Here is a 20,598-nt window from a genome sequence, read left to right as displayed (position 1 = left end):
AACCAATCAATCAATCAATCAATCAATCAAAAGCCTCACACCCAGAACTCACCTAATCGTTCGTTGCTCATTATGCTAGGTTAATTTGGGATGGCTCGGGGTAGAGGACAGGGTAACAGGTCAGGTGGGCACTAGGGACATCTGGGCACCTTGATGAAAAATTGTAAAAGGAAAATCTAAATATATTTGAAAAATGGAGGACAGACTGAGTGAAGCAACTTGCAATTGGCCTGGTCTACAAGACACTACACCACTAATACACCCATGACCATGTACCTGTCAAACTACTTAAAACACACACTGATCTCATCTCACTCATCCCAGATTGGGCACAAAGATGGGGTCAACTTTGTTCTATTGCTATGCCACCAAAAGGTGTAATGCCCTACCAGAACAACCATCAAAGAGTGTGACTCCAGACAACTCGCTGACGTTCTGGAACATGCAGCCACAAGGGGGCGTAAAAGTCAACATATCATGCCATTTAAGCCTAAAATCTACAGTGATTGTTTAACGGTAGATTCACTCTCTGTTGTGTTGTGGTGCAGACGAAGAAAATGACAAAATAAAATGTATGCGTCGTTAACCAAATTTTAATGCAAAACGTGGCGTGCAATAAATAATATCCATGATAAAAAGGTAATATTTGGAAAGGGGGCGTGTTCCTCCGCGGATGGGTGGATGACGCCGTTCTGAAGGCGACTCAGAATAATGACGTATTTGATGTGGGACCGTGTTGATGTCAGGCTCGTTTGTTGGGCATGAATAAAATAATCGGACAATCGGAACGTATTTCTGTTCTAACGAGACCGTATGTATGATTTATTATTATTATTAGCAGGTATTAAAGTGTAAGATTGAACTACTGTTTAGTCTTTATTGAGAAAGGAAGCAAAGCAATTTAATTGTAGTAGTATGTCATCTGAACGAATCGATTATTTTTGTAGATTCATATGTTGTCAATAACGTGTGGAGAGGTAGATGTCTGTACAACTACAAATTATAGAAAAGTATCACTAGTGGGATCGATAAGGAAGGATTGATAAGATTGATCTACATGGATACAAAATCTATCCATACAGTGATAATATTTTATTTTGTATTTCAAATGTATGCCATATTTAACCCTTATGTTGAACTCTATTGCATATGTTGACAAAGTCTACCCTAATCTGAATAATAGGTGTAATTGGGTACTTTTTTGTTATTGATGACTTCATTTAATTTAAAGTGGCATGACCCGTTTAGGGACCCCCAGATGGCCAGGGCCGTGCCCTGGTTGTGATTAATTGTAACTGTATGTTCTCTCCAGGTGTCCATGACGTCTCAACAGTCTGGGCAATCTGCGCCCAGCGCCCCTGATGTGCTGGTGACCAGTAATGTCCAGAAATATGCCATGAAAAAGAAGAAGATTCTCAATCCTGAGGAGAGCGAGCTGTTCGAGCTCACCCAGGCTGCTGGGATCACCATAGACCAAGAGATCTTCAAGTAGGCTCATATAATATTTATATAATATACAGTGGTGTAAAGTCTGAATTTACACTTGGATGCTGAAAACACTTGCATGCTGAAAATAGCCTATCTACAAGCTCACAACGCATCGCTGTGCAGATCTGCTTTTTTCAGAGTGCAACACCCCAGCGCAACCAAACATAACATTACTTGTCATTTAGTTCTTCTGGATCTCTTCTCCACTTGTCCCTCCCTAACATTTGTGTCTAGTTTTTATTAGTTGACAAAATTGTCAACATTTAGACTTGGTCATCATAGCTTAGAGTGAGGTTGCCATAGGCAACACACTATTGTATTTGGTCAGAGATTCTCTTCCCAGTAAAGTGAACCTGTGTTTTGTAAACTTTCTGAGTAATGTTATCCGGGTTGGGAAGCTGCACAACAGAAAAGTGAAGCTTTTGGTCATGTTTCACTTGACATCACAATATAAAATATAAATGGTATGACGGAATTCATTTCCCAGCGGATTCCTCGTGACTCGCGTCAGGCAACCACAGTTCCAATTTCCCAGAATTGCGTCTTTCTAGTTTGTATTTGTTGACAAATCGTCAAATTGTTGTTTAGTCTTAGTATTAGTCACGATAGCTTAGTTTTTATTTTGTTTTCGTCAGTGAAATCATAGACACACGGAATCATAGTTTTAGTCGACAAATGTAACACTGCTGCTATTTTGTCCATCCAGGATCATTGTGGATCTGTTGAAGATGAACGTGGCGCCTCAGGCAGTGTTCCAGACACTGAAGTCCATGTGTGCGGGGCAGAGGATAGCCGACACTTCGTTGGGAGACTCAATCACCACCTCCCACACCACCAGTCTGACCACAGCACCCGCAGAACACAGAGGTCAGTTACCTACTACCACAAGCGCAGCACACGCTGCCTGCAAAGTGTTTCCACAAGGATTCAACCGGAAACAGATTTGATGTAGCTGGGTTGCCCTATGCCTCGCAAGGCTTTAAAAGTCATCAGTAAAATATTAAAATCAACCCTGAAACTCACCGGCAGCCAGTGAAGGGAAGCTAAGATCGGGGACATTTGGTCATGTCCCTTACCAGACTTTGTTAGTAACCTAGCTGCAGAAGGGAGAAGAAGAAGGGAGTTAACTTTTTGTTGAGCCCATGGTATAAGGAGTTGCTGTGATTCAACCGGAAACAGATTTGAACTGGAAACGCACTGAAGCTATGGCAAACTCACACGGAACAGGAAATGTTCATGTCACTTACTGTAAAATAGAACTACAGCCATGCACAAAGCATATTAGAGACACTCATTAGCATTTAGTGGGAAGAGTTCAGAGACTAGGGAGACCCTTGTTACTGAACGAACACTATAGAAATAACAAGAAATCAATCGTAATATAGAGCTTTGACTCTTAACAAAAACATATGACTTATTACACACACCCTATAACCAGCCCTATACAGTATTCTGTGTTGAGTGTTGACTGGTGTCCCCCAGGGCCCTATACTAGTATTTCCCTCTATACCAAATGTCTTTGCCGAAAATGTCAGCTCTACAGGCTCAGAACGCGCCACATTACGTCGCGTCCTTAGCTTGTGGATCTGCTATTTTCTCTGAATGCTCGCCTTCCCCATAGGGATAATGCAGTTCTTAACTGATGAGGAGAGGGAGAGAGAGAGAGAGAGAGAGAGAGAATATAACAATGTTTTGCCTTTTTGTTTTCTACTAGTCTACCAGCAGCAGCACATTTCCACTAACTCACTACACGTGCTGTCAGTTTCCTTTCTTGTGGTTCTAATTTTGTTGTATATTATAAATCCACACAAAAAAAGCCTCTTGTTTCTTGTTTCCTGAAGAAGATGATAGTGTGGTCTCTGGCAAGAGCGCTAAGCCTCCTGCTCCTCCCCCTTCGTCCTCTGGTACCACTACCCGGCCCACCAGGGTCAACGCTAAGATTGCGGTCTACGGCCCGCAAGACGCTCACTCTCAAGGTCCCCGTTGCTGCTGCGCTGTGTTGTGTAACTGTAACTCCATTCGTATGCTTGGCCTGCCTTTCTCCTCGGGTGCAAGTCGCGTTGTGTACCCATACAGTGCCTGTTGCATCAAATTAGGGGTTTACCTGAATGACACGTGTTTTGTTCATTCCGTGAAAACGAGGAACTAGGTGTTTGAATGTGTGTGTTATTGTGCATGTATTATGCATGTGTGCAAGAGGGGTTTCACGACTATTGATTTTGACTAATTGCCATGTTTTTCATAATAGTTTGATAGTTTGGCTAGTTGACTAATTGTCTTTTAACTGTTGTATGACAAGTTGTATTTTGTAAAACAGGATGTTTAAGCATTTTACTGTGGCATGTCACACTGACTGTGGAGGACCACAATCTAATATGAGATGGTCTTGTTATCTTGTACATAATATAATTAAAGAAATAACCCAGACCCCCATTTCCTTTTTAAATGATGATTTCAGGATTTCAAACAAGACAACATTAGTACCCAAAGTGCCTTGCCTACAACCAGGAAATGCAATGTCGCAGCAGCAGCAAACTACCAATGCACAAAACTATGAAGTCATTGTCTTATATTGTTGTTCCCTATCACAACTTCACAAGCAACAACTGTATATCTTTTAACATCTAGAAAGAACAATTGTCCATGATTAGTTGACTACTGCCAACAGTGTTGCTGACAGCGTTGATAGTTTTAGGTGAAACCTCTAGTGTGCATGTGTGTGGATGAGTGCAACTGAACCGGTTCAAGGGTGTTGTAAAAGTCTATCATTGCCATCATCTCATCCAAATAGATGTAGTCAACCTTGTGTTTGTCAATTGCTGTTTTAAAGGGGCTAGAAAGTGAATTACAAATATGATATGACAACATCTTTAGACACTTATTATATATATTTCATCAAGTTGTCTGTAACTTAGGGCAGCATATATGGTTTTCATATAGTTGTAGATTTTAATTTGGCTGATGGTGCCGAATTGACGCATTGCAACGCCGAGCTGGATTGCAACTGTCAGTGCTTGACTCATTAATCTCCATGTACAGTACAAGGCTTGCATAATAAAGAGATGCAAATTGTACCATCTGTGGTACAATCAACACAGATCACACAAATCTCGTAGGTTAACATAGAATTGTGACTGACTTCAGTGTTTATTTGATCTCTATAAAATAAAATAAAAACACTTTTGTGCCCCTTTACGATAAATGTGGCTGTTGAAATGTGTACTTTTGAATGCAGTCCATGCAATAAGCAATATTGAAAGAACCTAATCATCATGACCCGCTGTATCTCATCTTTCTGACGCATGTTTTCTCCGTTTTTGTTTGTGGTAATTTGGAAGCTGTGATGTAGGTCCTACAGAAACAGTCTTTTCTCTGGTGTTTTGTGCTCGCAGTGCGCAGTAAAGCGGGAGCTGGTCACAGTGACAAGAGCTTGAACAGAGAGGGCTCCTCCAGCCAGAAGGTGCAGCGCCAGCCCAGTGCCACCAGGGGGCAGAAGACAAAGAGCTCTGGCAGCAGCAGTTCATCCTCGACACAGATAACCTCAACATAATGTGGTTTGCACTGTAGGGGTTCTCAAACTCTTTATCATTTCAAGGACTCCCATTTCGGTATGCCATTTAGTCTAGTAGCCAGCCCATAGAGCCCCATTGTAGACCCGGACATTTTGAGTCCCCTAAAGTTTTATGTTAGAAATGTTGAGTATGGGTCCCCAGCATGTAAAAACCACCGGATGCTAACTTGTATATGTTGAGCAATTTTCATAATCAGCCGCTAGAGTTGGTGTCCCATTAACTTTACATTACAGGAAAAATAAGCAAAAAATTAATCTGCTTTAAGTAGCATATGAGGGGTCTAACTAGGGGTATTTTATGATTCTGAATCCATCGCAAGCATCCGTTTTGCACGAAAAACATTCCTTGGCGAAAAATCGGCCTTGGTTTAGTGATGAAAAGTGCAGAGTCATCACTTTTCACATGTTTCTGGGGTCCGTTTTAGCCCAAGGAATGTTTTTCATGCAAAACGGATGCTTGCAATGGATTCAGAATCATGAAATACCCCTAGTTAGACCCCTCATATGCTACTTAAAGCAGATTAATTTTTTGCTTATTTTTCCTGTAATGTAAAGTTAATGGGACACCAACTCTAGCGGCTGATTATGAAAATTGCTCAACATATACAAGTTAGCATCCGGTGGTTTTTACATGCTGGGGACCCATACTCAACATTTCTAACATAAAACTTTAGGGGACTCAAAATGTCCGGGTTCACATTCTGGCTACTAGACTAATTGGGCCACGGACCCTTATAACTCTGTGAGTGTAGAAATAAGTTACAGAAATGTAAAGGTCCATTTGGTTCCTGACTAGCAATCCTTTATCTGGGGATCCTCAAGGACCCCTGGGTGTCCCCGGACCCAATTTTAAGAACCATTGAGTTAGCGTCCTTACTTGTCTCCAACTGTTGTCTCCAATCTGGCTCTGAATTATGTCAATTTGTTCCATAACAAGCACGTTTAAAAGAGACATATGATAGAGTAGGAGAATACTGTGGATAGTTAATAAGTATGGTACCTATGGTGATGGTTTGTCTGGCGTCGCCCTGTTAAATTATATTTTTGTTTCAGTGTGGGGAGATATAACTGCTGGTCTGTAACGAAACAAAAACAAGGCTCTGTGTTTCTCTTTTGTTATAAGTGATCAGTTACATGTAAGCTTCCAACTGTTGCCATTTGTTTTCTAATTAATTTCTAATTAAACCCAACATTTTTGCGTATTTGCAGTGCAATTATTTTATGTTCAAATGGAGCATTGTGTCCTAGCTGCTCTTTCTTATAGAAGCTTGTCAGTCAAACATGCTTGCATGCAAATTCAATGAGGAAAAAATAAATCTTGGGCACTCAAGTAACAGATCATTCACAAGGCTCTTTAATCTGCTCATCCCCTCATACCCACTATTGCATTAGCACATTTTACCAGAGCACGATAACTTCCAAAAAGCATTTTCCCAAGAAGCCTCCTCTAAGTCCTCTTCTTCCTTATGTATTTTTATGTATTTTCTTAATTATTGTTGCCTTACAACTTCTTTTGTATCTATTTCCACTTACCTCTGTGTTTCGTGCCTGCTGTTTTGCTATGACACCTTAATTACCCTGGAATCAATACTGTCTGTTTGTACATTAATTAAACTACCTAGAGTACCCTCTTCTATACAAAATTGAAACGTGTCTGTAGTTTGTCTGTTCTGTTATCGATTGGATGTGTTACTTTTTTATAATTTTTGTAATAATTATTTCACAGACAAGGGATAGAAGCCTTATTTCAGGATTCTATGATTCTTCTTCAGGCGACAGAGTCAGCAGCTTAGCGTTTTTAAACCATGTACATAACTGTTCCTCAAACACTTCGTCGGGACCCATTTGTGAGTCATGGACACATTTTTATGGGTCACGGCTTGAGTAAAACTAAAGAAAAAATCAAATTTTCTTTTCCTACATTTAATACAAGATATTTCAAAAGAATTTCTTTTATATCATTTTAACATAACTATGCATTTTGGGTTAGGGTTAGGGTAACAAACAAACAAATCTAAGAAATTCCACAAATTAAAAAATATATAATTAAGGAGTAGTGAAAATAGCCGATTTACAAGCTCGCAACACGGCACGAAGTGACGCGTTGTGTTCTTGTAGATCTGCTCTTTTCCAGGGCAAACATCTTTTGGGTCTCGACCTGAAAGGTTTGGGAACCACTGATGTACATGATGTGTGTGTGTGCCCCATTTGAGGTCCACAAACCACTGGGGACCACTGGAATAGAGCCTATCTGCTTGCTCAGGAGAGAAACTGAATCCTGACCTTGAGGAAGTACACCTTGTCAACCAGTCGTGTCAAACCACACGCAGGATCTAAACGTCTCAATAGAAGAGCAAAGAGACCAAAATACAACCACCCCAATTGTATAAGTTACATTGTATTAACATGCTCTACCAAACAGATTGGACAAACTAACATTGTATTCACTTAAACACAAACGTTGCATAGTACAGCTTTTAGTTGACACGTCGGATCGCAGGTGGCTGGAGAGTCACCAATTGCAAGACATCTCGGACGCGGCATCGCTGTCGCGCCGCGTGCGGATGGGAGACCAGCCGAACTCAGACTGGACATCTTCAGCCAGGTGGGAGCGGGTCCAGCGGTGGTCCTGTCTGGAGCCCTGCCTCCCTCCCCACGTGCGACGTTTAGGGTTCATCTGGGAACCAAATGCACACGCATGCATGGCTTAGAGCACTGATTCCCAAACAGTGGGTCGGTACCCATTTGTGGGTCACAGACCAATTCTTATGCGCCACGACTCGAGAAAAAAATCCCATTTTCTTTTCCTACATTTAAAAATATACAATTATTTCAAAAGATAATTTCTTTTATAAATATATATATTTTAAATAATGTTATACATTTTTAAAACAAAAGACAAACAAATTAAGAAATACCATGAATTAAAAAGTTGTGCCCTTGTAGATCTGCTATTTTCACTGGATGGGTCCCGGGCAAATGTCTAATGACTCTTTTTGGTCTTGAGCTAAGAAGTTTGGGAACAACTGGCTTATAGCAGACGGTCCCCAAACTCTTTCAGCTAGAAACACAAATAGATAGATTTTGGTGTTGTCACCCCCAGAACACAAACTTAACAAGAATATACATTATGAATGAAATCACTAATACGCCTTATTTCAATCATAGTTTTGAAATAATCCTTGGTCTCACCTGAACAAAGACGGTGGTGTTCATCTGGAGCGTCTCCACACGCTCTGACAAATGGTTCAACCAGTCTAGGTGGTCAGCAATCGACTGGCTTAGATCACCGCTGGTCTACAAAGAAAAAAGAAATAACATAAAATAAATAATACCGCAACAAAGATTAGCCAAGCTGATCATCATAGCAATAATAAACAAAAACACAATAGGGACCATTAGAGCATTAAGATAAGATATACATATTTGCTCTAAATATTTACTGAAGTAAGGTGCATCAGTGTGTGCGTATCATGGAAGGATCATTTATTAGAAACGTGCCTGGGCTCTCCTCCCTGTTCTAGTGATTTGTGTTAATTGCTTCTCTTTAATAGCTGGATTGATAGGGTCCAGGGCATGGTTCTGGCTCTCAAGCCATGTACTGTCCATAAATGTTTGTTCAGTAACAGTAACAGGGGTCTCCCCTGCTCTTCTTTATATATTTTCAGGTGGGTTGCCAATTTCACTAAAAACATCAGAGTCGTGGTAAACTGAATGCCAATTTTATTCAGGAAAAGAGAACACAGATAAAAAAAAACGTTTGGGAGAATTGGGACAGGGATGTTGCCTTCTTCAGGGTAAATAACACAAGCTGTATCTGACACGTGTGTACAAGCTGTACACACAGATGACCCTGATGACCATGACTAAATCACTGAAGGGTTGAGCTACGAGTGGAAACAAAGACACAAACATCAAAAGTATTAAAAGAGGGTCTACAGACTGCTCATTTGTTTGGCTTGTTTCATCACTTTCAATTGTTTATCCTGTATCCTGTATGAGTTCTTCTCACCCCTGGTTGGATGAAATTGGGATCATGACTTGAATGTTCTTCTGTTTAAAGAGCTAGAGAGATGGGGATACCCCCGTTCTCTACTGAACAAACACTCTAGTAGTCTAATAGCAGAGAGTACTATAAGAGAAGAGCTAGTTAACACTTAATTAAAACAAATATCACCTACACCACCTTTAACAATGTCTGGAAGTCAACCCAGCACAAAAGCAACACCAAGCTGAGACTGTACCAGTGCTGTGTGCATCATGTCTACCCTGCTATACAGTTCAGAATGATGGAGAACCACAAACTGTCAACCTTCCCCTTCCACACCAAAATCCTACGGGAAATACAGAGGATATGTCTGTCCCTAAACCATAATAGTCTAGTAGCCAGCCCATAGAGCCCCATTGTAGACCCGGACATTTTGAGTCCCCTAAAGTTTTATGTTAGAAATGTTGAGTATGGGTCCCCAGCATGTAAAAACCACCGGATGCTAACTTGTATATGTTGAGCAATTTTCATAATCAGCCGCTAGAGTTGGTGTCCCATTAACTTTACATTACAGGAAAAATAAGCAAAAAATTAATCTGCTTTAAGTAGCATATGAGGGGTCTAACTAGGGGTATTTTATGATTCTGAATCCATCGCAAGCATCCGTTTTGCATGAAAAACATTCCTTGGCGAAAAATCGGCCTTGGTTTAGTGATGAAAAGTGCAGAGTCATCACTTTTCACATGTTTCTGGGGTCCGATCTCATTCAAATAGATGTAGTCAACCTTGTGTTTGTCAATTGTTGTTTTAAAGGGGCTAGAAAGTGAATTACAAATATGATATGACAACATATCTTTAGACTTATTGTATGTATATATATTTCATCAAGTCTGTAACTTAGGGCAGCATATGGTTTTCATATAGTTGTAGATTTAAATTTTGCTGATGGTGCCGAATTGGCACAATATTTGGAAAGGGGGCGTGTTCCTCCGCGGGATGGGTGGATGACGCCATTCTGAAGGCGACTCAGAATGATGACGTATTTGATGTGGGACCGTGTTGATGTCAGGCTCGTTTGTTGTTAAATAAAATAATCGGACAATCGGAACGTATTTCTGTTCAAACGAGACCGTATGTATGATTAATTATTATTATTAGCAGCTATTAAAGTGTAAGATTGAGCTATACTGTTTAGTCTTTATTGAGAAAGGAAGCAAAGCAATTTAGTTAACCCATTGTATGTCATCTGAACGAATCGATTATTTTTGTAGATTCATATGTTGTCATAACGTGTGGAGAGTAGATGTCTGTACAACTACAAATGATAGAAAAGGATCACTAGTGGGATCGATAAGGAAGGATTGATAAGGGGATCTACATGGATACAAAATCTATCCATACAGTGATAATATTTTATTTTGTATTTCAAATGTATGCCATATTTGTATTGTCTTTAACCCTTATGGGGTATGGCTGATGATGAACAGCTCTATTGCATATGTTGACAAAGTCTACCCTAATCTGAATAATAGGTGTAATTGGGTACTTTTTTGTTATTGATGACTTCATTTAATTTAAAGTGGCATTAAAAAAGTCTTCAATCTGACCCGTTTAGGGACCCTCAGATGGCCAGGGCCGTGCCCTGGTTGTGATTAATTGTAACTGTATGTTCTCTCCAGGTGTCCATTACGTCTCAACAGTCTGGGCAGTCTGCGCCCAGCGCCCCTGATGTGCTGGTGACCAGTAATGTCCAGAAATATGCCATGAAAAAGAAGAAGATTCTCAATCCTGAGGAGAGCGAGCTGTTCGAGCTCACCCAGGCTGCTGGGATCACCATAGATCAAGAGATCTTCAAGTAGGTTCATATAATAATTATATAATATACAGTGGTGTAAAGTCTGAATTTACACTTGGATGCTGAAAACACTTGCATGCTGAAAATAGCCTATCTACAAGCTCACAACGCATCGCAGTGCAGATCTGCTATTTTCAGAGCGCAACACCCCCGCGCAACCAAACATAACATTACTTGTCATTTCGTTCTATTGGATCTCTTCTCCACTTGTCCCTCCCTAACATTTCTGTCTAGTTTTTAGTTGACGAAATTGTCAACATTTAGACTTGGTCATCATAGCTTAGTTAGTGTGGTTGCCATAGGCAACACACTATTGTATTTGGTCCGAGATTTTCTTCCCAGCAAAGTGAACCTGTTTTGTAAACTTTCTGAGTAATGTTATCCGGGTTGGGAAGCTGCACAACAGAAAAGTGAAGCTTTTGGTCATGCTTCACAATATAAACTAGACCAGGTCAACCTGGTTGTGCCAGACCCCGGGTGACATTTTGTCTTTCCAGGATTGGCCGAGCTTCACGTGACATTTTGTCTTTCCAGCCTTCATATAGAACAAGCTTCACGTGACATCTCGCAATTATGGGACATAAGGCTCACGTGACAGTTTGTCTTTCCAGCCTGTCCAACCCTCATATAGATGACGGAACAAGCTTCACGTGACATCTCAGGCTGACAAATATGATGACAAAGGCTTCTGTAGGCCCTACCCTCTTCGAGGGTCTGGCAAAAATTAAATGTTGTTAATGTGTCTACTTTTTGGTCAGCAGACCGTTTTTCTCAGTATTAGCAAATTTACCAGCCTGTACCCTTTTTCTCTCTGCCTGTCTCTATCGTTATTGAGTCTCACACTATTTTCCTTTTTCTCTTTATCGTCCTTGGACGAAGTCAGTGTTTTAAAGCCATCTACTTCACCGTATATATTCGTCTGACCAGGGTTCTGATATGATATCATACACTAAACAAACGGAACCACTGAATTTTGTGAAATTGAAATAAAAGCAGTTTGCATTCATTGCTGTAATCCAAGCGAGTTACTACAGCAGAGCGCACAAGTACTGTCTGTATTCGTATCCGTAGCCAATGAGGGAGCAGTGTTCTCGGTGAAGTCACTACCAACAAGTGCGACTTGATATAAATAATAACAAGTCGCAAGTTGGCACCTCGACAGAGTTCCAACTGTTTGTGATATCTATCTATTTACAGTAAGTAGTACAGTATCTACAGTATCTATGTATGGCCCTTTATGCCCATATAAGAAGATCCTTGACATCATCAATATGATGTCATAACCTGGCTTTAACGGTAACAGTAACAGTAAGTACTGTGACAGCCGGAACCTAACTTATATTACAAAGGGGTACAGCATTATTCTATTCGAGAGACATTTCTCAAAGCTTACTTGCATTGAACATTTATGAACTACACTTTTCCCCACTAGCGCCTGCAATCATGATGAATGTGCCAGAGGAGCACCAGGTACCAGACCAGAAGCCGAACGAGGACGCATCCCTGTATGTGAACACTGATGGCATGAAGGGCACTGACCCCAACCAGAAGACGGCCAAGAAGAAGAAAAACAGGAAGAGTAAGTCTGCAACACCAGTAGCTAATGAGGCAGATCTAAATGGAGTGGCCAGCATAACCAAGCAGCTGGAGAAACAGGCTCTGGATAACAGGGCGGAAGAGGAGGCTGATGGAGAGGATGACGGAGACGGTGGCGAAAACTCCACGGGGAAAAAGAAGAAAAAGAAGAAGAAAGGACCCAAGACTCAGACTGACCCCCCGTCGGTGCCAGTCTGTGAGTTGTACCCAAGCGGAGAATTCCCTGTCGGACAGGAGTGCGAATACCCTGTGGTGCAGGACGGTTGTAGTGCAGTGTGGCGCACCACCAACGAGGAGAGGCGCGCGCGGGACAGGGCCAACGAGGAGATGTGGAACGACTTCAGACAGGCTGCCGAGGTCCACAGGCAGGTCCGCCAGCACGTCCGCGGCTTCATCAAACCCGGTCTGACCATGATCAACATCTGCGAGCGGCTGGAGAGCTGCTCTCGCAAGCTGATCAAGGAGAACGGGCTAAACGCGGGCCTGGCCTTCCCCACGGGCTGCTCCCTGAACAACGTCGCCGCCCACTATACCCCCAACGCCGGAGACTCCACCGTCCTGCAGTATGACGACGTCTGCAAGATCGACTTCGGCACGCACGTCAACGGGCGGATCGTCGACTGTGCCTTCACCGTCGCGTTTAACCCAAAGTACGACAGGTTGCTGGAGGCCGTGAGAGACGCCACCAACACCGGAATCAGAAACGCCGGAATCGATGTGCGCCTTTGCGACATCGGAGAGGCAATTCAGGAAGTGATGGAGTCGTACGAGGTCGAGCTCGACGGGAAAACGTATCAGGTGAAGTCGATCGAGAATCTGAGTGGTCACGCAATCGCTCAGTACAGAATACACGCCGGAAAGTCCGTGCCCATTGTTAAGGGAGGACCAGCGACGAGAATGGAGGAGGGAGAGGCCTATGCCATCGAGACGTTTGGTAGCACAGGAAAAGGCTTTGTCAACAACGACATGGATTGTTCTCACTACATGAAGAACTTTGACAGAGGGTACGTCCCCATCAGGCAACCCCGAGCCAAGCACCTGCTGAATGTGATCAACAAGAACTTTGGCACGCTGGCCTTCTGCCGCCGCTGGCTCGACCGCACGGGCGAGAGCAAGTACCAGATGGCGCTGAAGGACCTGTGTGACCTGCATATCGTGGAGGCCTACCCACCCCTCTGTGACATCAAGGGCAGCTACACAGCTCAGTTTGAGCACACCATCCTGCTCAGGCCCACCTGCAAGGAGGTGGTGAGCCGGGGGGACGATTACTGACTCTGAGTTTTTAATAATGCCCCCCCCATCTGTTTTTTTAGCAACGCTCCTGGAAGGAGCTAAGCTCCAACATCTGCCTTTGTCCGGGCCCAAAGAAATGTCAGGGCTCTGAAGCGTGGCCTACATCTGGTCTACAACTGGCCTACATCTTGCCACATATGTCTCAAGGTTTGTTGTACGCCCAGGGTCACATTGGCCAAGCTTCTCATAGATAGCACTGCTCACTTCGCACTAGGTGTTATTTTTTAAGCGGTGAAAGCCGCTTCCAAGGAGTGGGTTTGTGTGTCTCCATGTCCATATATGGTCATTTCAGTCCAGAATGAACAGGTTTTATCTGTCCCGTACGTCCAGAATATGTGTGTAGTGTCCGTCCCGGTCTGATGATTGGATGATTAAAGATGTCCAATGAAACCATACTTTGAGGATTGGTCAAGCTTCACATGACAATTTGGCCCTCCAGATAAAATCATTCAGAATTCAAAATTCAGAATTCTTAATCTCTAGAACACATAATAAAAGTTCACCGCTTCACTTTGGTTTCCTTTTTTTTTAAGAATCAAACCCTATGCCCTCCCACACACAACCCACCTCACAACACACGCCTCCAAATCCCAACTGCTCCAGAAAATAAAACACGTAACTAGAAAAGCAGACAGATTTTGATTCAGGTCAAGCCCAAGCAGTAACATAATTCAACAGAATTCATTTCCCAGATGAATCCACGGGAATCCCAGATTGTTTCCCCTCAAAAATCAATAAAAAGGTATAAAAACTTGTAAAGAGAAAAGTAAAAAAATGTGAGTAGTAGGAGGCAAAATATAGTGAAGGAATAAAGAAGAATAAATATAAATAGGGGACTAACTAGTGTGTGCTCGCTAAAGCAAGCCCATTAATAAACATAGCCTTTACTCTCTGAAACAAGAGCCATGCTTTTAAAAGCAGTAACTGTTCGACCCTGCACCTTCTGTCAACGTAAAATAAAGATACCAAAGGTTACCACATTGCATTTTCAGCACCACTTAAGTGGGCTACAGTATGGTGGCAAAGACTTTGCTTTTCTTGGCAGTGACAAGTTTGTTTTTCATGTGTCAAAAACATGTAAAAATAAAAGGAGAAACATGTTTGATAAACAAGATACAGAGGTTCTGGAGGATTTGATTGATTGATTGAATACTCAGAAATGTAAGTATACTAGGCTGAAAGGATAACACAAAAATCCCATGGGGACTTCCATTTTGGAATTAAAAGAAACGTCCTGCAAAGCTTGGCCAATACCAAGCTGTGTGTAGTGTGTGTGTGTGTGTGTGTGTGTGTGTGTGTGTGTGTGTGTATATATATATATATATATATATATATATATATATATATATATATATATATATATATGCTTTGAAGGAGTATTGGGTGGAAACCTCATTACGTTATGTCCAAAACTGTTACTTTTCAGGATTTAAATAAACTAGACCAGGTCAACCTGGTTGTGCCAGACCCCGGGTGACATTTTGTCTTTCCAGGATTGGCCGAGCTTCACGTGACATTTTGTCTTTCCAGCCTTCATATAGAACAAGCTTCACGTGACATCTCGCAATTATGGGACATAAGGCTCACGTGACAGTTTGTCTTTCCAGCCTGTCCAACCCTCATATAGATGACGGAACAAGCTTCACGTGACATCTCAGGCTGACAAATATGATGACAAAGGCTTCTGTAGGCCCTACCCTCTTCGAGGGTCTGGCAAATATAAATGGTATGACGGAATTCATTTCCCAGCGGATTCCACGTAACTCATGTCAGGCAACCACAGTTGCTATTTCCCCGAATTGCGTCTTTCTAGTTTGTATTTGTTGACAAATTGTCAAATTGTTGTTTAGTCTTAGTATTAGTCACGATAGCTTAGTTTTTATTTTGTTTTCGTCAGTGAAATCATAGACACACGGTATCATAGTTTTAGTCGACAAATTTAACACTGCTGCCATTTTGTCCATCCAGGATCATCGTGGATCTGTTGAAGATGAACGTGGCGCCTCAGGCGGTGTTCCAGACGCTGAAGTCCATGTGTGCAGGGCAGAGGATAGCCGACACTTCATTGGGAGACTCATCCACCAGCTCCCACACCACCAGTCTGACCACAGCACCCGCAGAACACAGAGGTCAGTTACCTACTACCACAAGCACAGCACACGCTGCCTGCAAGGTGTTTCCACAAGAATTCAACCGGAAACAGATTTGATGTAGCCGGGAGACCTAGGCCTTGCAAGGCTTTAGTCATCAGTAAAATATTAAAGTCAACCTTGAAACTCACCGCCAGCCAGTGAAGGGAAGCTAAGATCGGGGACATTTGGTCATGTCTCTTACCAGACTTTGTTAGTAACCTAGCTGCAGAAAAGAAAGGAGTTACCTTTTTGTTGAGCTCAGAGTATAAGGAGTTGCTGTGATTCAACCGGAAACAGATTTGAACTGGAAACGCACATCACAAGGTGTCATGTGTGTTTCCAGTTCAAAGAGTATGGTACTGAGAGCCAATGAAGCTATGGGAAACTTACCTGGGACGGGAAATGTTCATGTCACTTACTGGAAAATAGAACTACAGCCATGCACAGGGCATATTACAGACACTCATTAGCCTTTGAAGATAGTGGGAAGAGTTCAGAGACTAGGGACTAGGGAGACCCTTATTACTGAACGAACACTCTATAGAAATGAATCGTAATATAGAGCTTTGACTCTTAACAAAAACATATGACTTACACACCCTTTAACCAGCCCTATAAAGTATACTGTGTTGAGTGTTGACTGCTGTCCCCCATGGCCCTATACTGGGTCCAATAGTATTTCCCTCTATACCAAATGACTTTGCCAAAAATAGCAGCTCTACAGGCTCAGAACGCGCCACATTATGTCACGTCCTTAGCTTGTGGTTTTGCTATTTTCTATGAATGCATCCCCCATAGGGATAGGGCGCGTGGTGATTTTCCGATGGCCTTAACGTCCGAGAGACTTAAAGTCCGAAAGGCTGTTCAATTTAGTAGCCTATGAGAGCGGAGACACACACACATACAGGGGGAGAGAAAGAGGAGAGGCGGCTGACTGAGGATGCCGACGCTTGCAGCATGTGATGTTTAAGACGTTAAACTTGGTCACACTCACACATAGCCATAGGTTTGAGTGATTACTTTGTTTGATGTGAAAGCATGATGGATAAAGACCTGGATGTTACCTCTTATTGTGTGACCAAGGTTGGATCCAGTCAATTTGAAGAAATAATAATCCAGCGTTTACTCGAAGTGAGGACAATAATTAGAAAGCAGTGAAGCACAGGCCTACGTTTTCATTCACAACTTCTTGGCTGAAAATCCATTCCATATGTCATTTTATAGCCTATAGTTTAAACTAAGGGAGCTGCTCGATCGACTTGCGCTGACAGTGAGTGCGAGAGCTTAATTGAAATGACCTACATAATATGCGCAGTGAACTTGAATTATATAATTAATTATTTGGAAACAGGTGTGTAAAGATTCTAATCTATAAACATCTCAAATAGTTTTTTATACTTTTTTTAATGAGATTTGGCCTCATATATTGATATGTGCTCAGATTTGGCTATTTATTTGCTGGCTTTTAGGCTAATTAATTAATTATTTTAATCATGCCAACTCTCTGGGACATCGGATTCCGATCTCCGTGCCGTCGGACTTTCAGGCCGTCGGAATATCGAGATTTTGCCATAGGGATAATGCAGTTCTTAACTGATATGAGGAGAGAGACAGAGAGAGAGAGAATATAAAATGTTTTTGCTTCTACACTAGTGTACCAGCAGCAGCACATTTCCACTAACTCACTACACGTGCTGTCAGTTTCCTTTCTTGTGGTTTTAACGTTGTTGTATATTATAAATCCACACAAAAAAAGCCTCTTGTTTCTTGTTTCCTGAAGAAGATGATAGTGCGGTCTCTGGCAAGAGCGCTAAGCCTCCTGCTCCTCCCCCTTCGTCCTCTGGTACCGCTACCCGGCCCACCAGGGTCAACGCTAAGATTGCGGTCTACGGCCCGCAAGACGCTCACTCTCAAGGTCCCCGTTGCTGCTGCGCTGTGTTGTGTAACTGTAACTCCATTCGTATGCTTGGCCTGCCTTTCTCCTCGGGTGCAAGTCGCGTTGTGTACCCATACAGTGCCTGTTGCATCAAATTAGGGGGTTTACCTGAATGACACGTGTTTTGTTCATTCCGTGAAAACGAGGAACTGGGTGTTTGAATGTGTGTGTTATTGTGCATGTATTATGCATGTGTGCAAGAGGGGTTTCACGACTATTGATTTTGACTAGTTGCCATGTTTTTCATAATAGTTTGATAGTTTGGCTAGTTGACTAATTGTCTTTTAACTGTTGTATGACAAGTTTTACTATGGCATGACAAACTCATCTCGCATAGCCAGACAACTATTCCACAATCTCCGAATGCTATATAGAGTCTGGAACTACAGCTCCTGAAGGGCGAGTAATGGAAACTGGCATTTTCGTTCATGAAAATATCTTTTAAAATGTAATTTCTGCTAAGCAGCAAGCTAAAAATGCTTAGATGATTTTTATTTATATTAGGATAACTGTGCGCGATGTTAAAAACAAAACGGAAGTGAGGAGGAGGCTTCACTTTCGCTTTAACCGGGTACTCATCATGACGGGAGTCAACAGTCTGGCCACGCGAGACTAATGTCACACTGACTGTGGAGGACCCCAATCTAATACAAGGTGGTCTTGTTATCTTGTACATCTTGTACATAATATAAATAAAGAAATAACCCAGACCCCCATTTCCTTTTTAAATGATGATTTCAGGATATCAAACAAGACAACCTACAACCAGGAAATGCAATTTGTTGCAGCAGCAGCAAACTACCAATGCACATGAAAGAATTGTCTTATATTGTTGTTCCCTATCACAAGCAGCAACTGTATATATTTTAACATCTAGAAAGAACAATTGTCCATGATTATTTGACTACTGCCAACAGTGTCGACTAGTAGTTAATATAATAGCCTACTAGTTTGACTACTGCTGACAGTGTTGATAGTTTTAGGTGAAACCTCTAGTGTGCATGTGTGTGGATGAGTGCAACTGAACCGGTTCAAGGGTGTTGTAAAAGTGTATCATTGCCATCATCTCATTCAAATAGATGTAGTCAACCTTGTGTTTGTCAATTGTTGTTTTAAAGGGGCTAGAAAGTGAATGACAATTATGATATGATAACATATATCTTTAGACACTATTTCATCAAGTTGTCTGTAACTTAGGGCAGCATATGGTTTTCATATAGTTGTAGATTTTAATTTGGCTGATGGTGCCGAATTGACACATTGCAACGCCGAGCTGGATTGCAACTGTCAGTGCTTGACTTAATCTCCACGTACAGTACAAGGCTTGCACGATAAAGATATGCAAATTGTACCATCTGTGGTACAATCAACACAGATCACACAAATCTCGTAGGTTAACATAGAATTGTGACTGACTTCAGTGTTTATTTGATCTTGAAAAATAAACTAAAAACACTTTTGTGCCCCTTTACAATTAATGTGGCTGTTGAAATGTGTACTTTTGAATGCAGTCCATGCAATAAGCAATATTGAAAGAACCTAATCATCATGACCCGCTGTATCTCATCTTTCTGACGCATGTTTTCTCTGTTTTTGTTGGAAGTCATTTGGAAGCTGTGATGTAGGCAGGGGCGTCACACCAAATTCTGGGCCCTGGGTACAAGGATTCACTGTGGGCCCCCCATGAATGTTAACTATTGAAAAATAGCAGATATATCAAGCTCACAGCGCGGCACCGAGTGCCGCGCTGCAAGCTTGTAGATCTGCTATTTTTGGAAAAATCGTGAAAATGTGCGCAAGAAACTTATGTTTCTATGTCAGTGGTGCTCAAACGTTTTCATGTGAAGGACCCCGACGATGATATGTATTTGGCCGCAGACCCGCATCTCAAAATATTTAGTTCCAGGGACCCCCCCAGAAGCAAAATTTGAGTTACAAATGTTCACTCAAATACATATATTCAAAGATTTGCGCAAATTTTCACGACTTTTCAAAAATTGCAGATCTACAAGCTCGCAGAGCGGCACTTGGTGCCGCGCTGTGAGCTTGTATATCTGCTATTTTTCAATAGCTAAAGTTACTAGGGCCCCTCCACCTTGGGCCCTGGTAACTCAGTCCCACTTTCCTACCCCTTGTGACGCCCCTGTGATGTAGGGTCATACAGAAACAGTCTTTTCTCTGGTGTTTTGTGCTCGCAGTGCGCAGTAAATCGGGAGCAGGTCACAGTGACAAGAGCTTGAACAGAGAGGGCTCCTCCAGCCAGAAGGTGCAGCGCCAGCCCAGCGCCACCAGGGGGCAGAAGACAAAGAGCTCTGGCAGCAGTAGTTCATCCTCGACACAGATAACCTCAACATAATGTGGTTTGCACTGTAGCGGTTCTCAAAACTCTTTATCATTTCAAGGACTCCCATTTCGGTATGCCATTTAGTCTAGTAGCCAGCCCATAGAGCCCCATTGTAGACCCGGACATTTTGAGTCCCCTAAAGTTTTATGTTAGAAATGTTGAGTATGGGTCCCCAGCATGTAAAAACCACCGGATGCTAACTTGTATATGTTGAGCAATTTTCATAATCAGCCGCTAGAGTTGGTGTCCCATTAACTTTACATTACAGGAAAAATAAGCAAAAAATTAATCTGCTTTAAGTAGCATATGAGGGGTCTAACTAGGGGTATTTTATGATTCTGAATCCATCGCAAGCATCCGTTTTGCACGAAAAACATTCCTTGGCGAAAAATCGG

The 20,598-nt window shown here is 42.1% G+C and overlaps 3 protein-coding genes across 3 annotated transcripts; all 3 read left to right on the top strand.

Annotated features, from left to right (window-relative positions):
* The first annotated feature begins 726 nt into the window (after nucleotides 1–726).
* Nucleotides 727–5,367, top strand: mzt2b (mitotic spindle organizing protein 2B). The gene is made up of 4 exons (XM_080742632.1): nucleotides 727–811; nucleotides 1,313–1,488; nucleotides 2,195–2,355; nucleotides 4,881–5,367. Exons 2-4 carry the CDS (start codon nucleotides 1,319–1,321, stop codon nucleotides 5,036–5,038), a joined length of 489 nt encoding a protein of 162 aa, XP_080598758.1. The 5' UTR covers nucleotides 727–811; nucleotides 1,313–1,318; the 3' UTR covers nucleotides 5,039–5,367.
* A 3,981-nt stretch (nucleotides 5,368–9,348) lies between these two features.
* Nucleotides 9,349–20,358, top strand: LOC308299544 (mitotic-spindle organizing protein 2-like; the record flags this gene model as incomplete). Its single annotated transcript, XM_080743341.1, has 5 exons — nucleotides 9,349–9,441; nucleotides 10,727–10,902; nucleotides 15,760–15,920; nucleotides 17,704–17,838; nucleotides 20,058–20,358. The coding sequence occupies 5 exons, from the start codon at nucleotides 9,349–9,351 to the stop codon at nucleotides 20,213–20,215; spliced, it is 723 nt and encodes a 240-aa protein (XP_080599467.1). The 3' UTR covers nucleotides 20,216–20,358.
* On the top strand, nucleotides 12,346–13,770 carry LOC308299049 (methionine aminopeptidase 2-like; the record flags this gene model as incomplete). Its single annotated transcript, XM_080742775.1, has 1 exon — nucleotides 12,346–13,770. One exon carries the CDS (start codon nucleotides 12,346–12,348, stop codon nucleotides 13,768–13,770), a length of 1,425 nt encoding a protein of 474 aa, XP_080598901.1.
* Nucleotides 20,359–20,598: the final 240 nt, after the last annotated feature.

This window comes from Nannobrachium achirus, assembly GCF_963921795.1.
Source record: "Nannobrachium achirus genome assembly, chromosome: 15".
Lineage (NCBI taxonomy): Eukaryota > Metazoa > Chordata > Actinopteri > Myctophiformes > Myctophidae > Nannobrachium > Nannobrachium achirus.
Note: the sequence above shows the minus strand (reverse complement) of the source record. Positions and strands in the feature narration are given on the sequence as shown.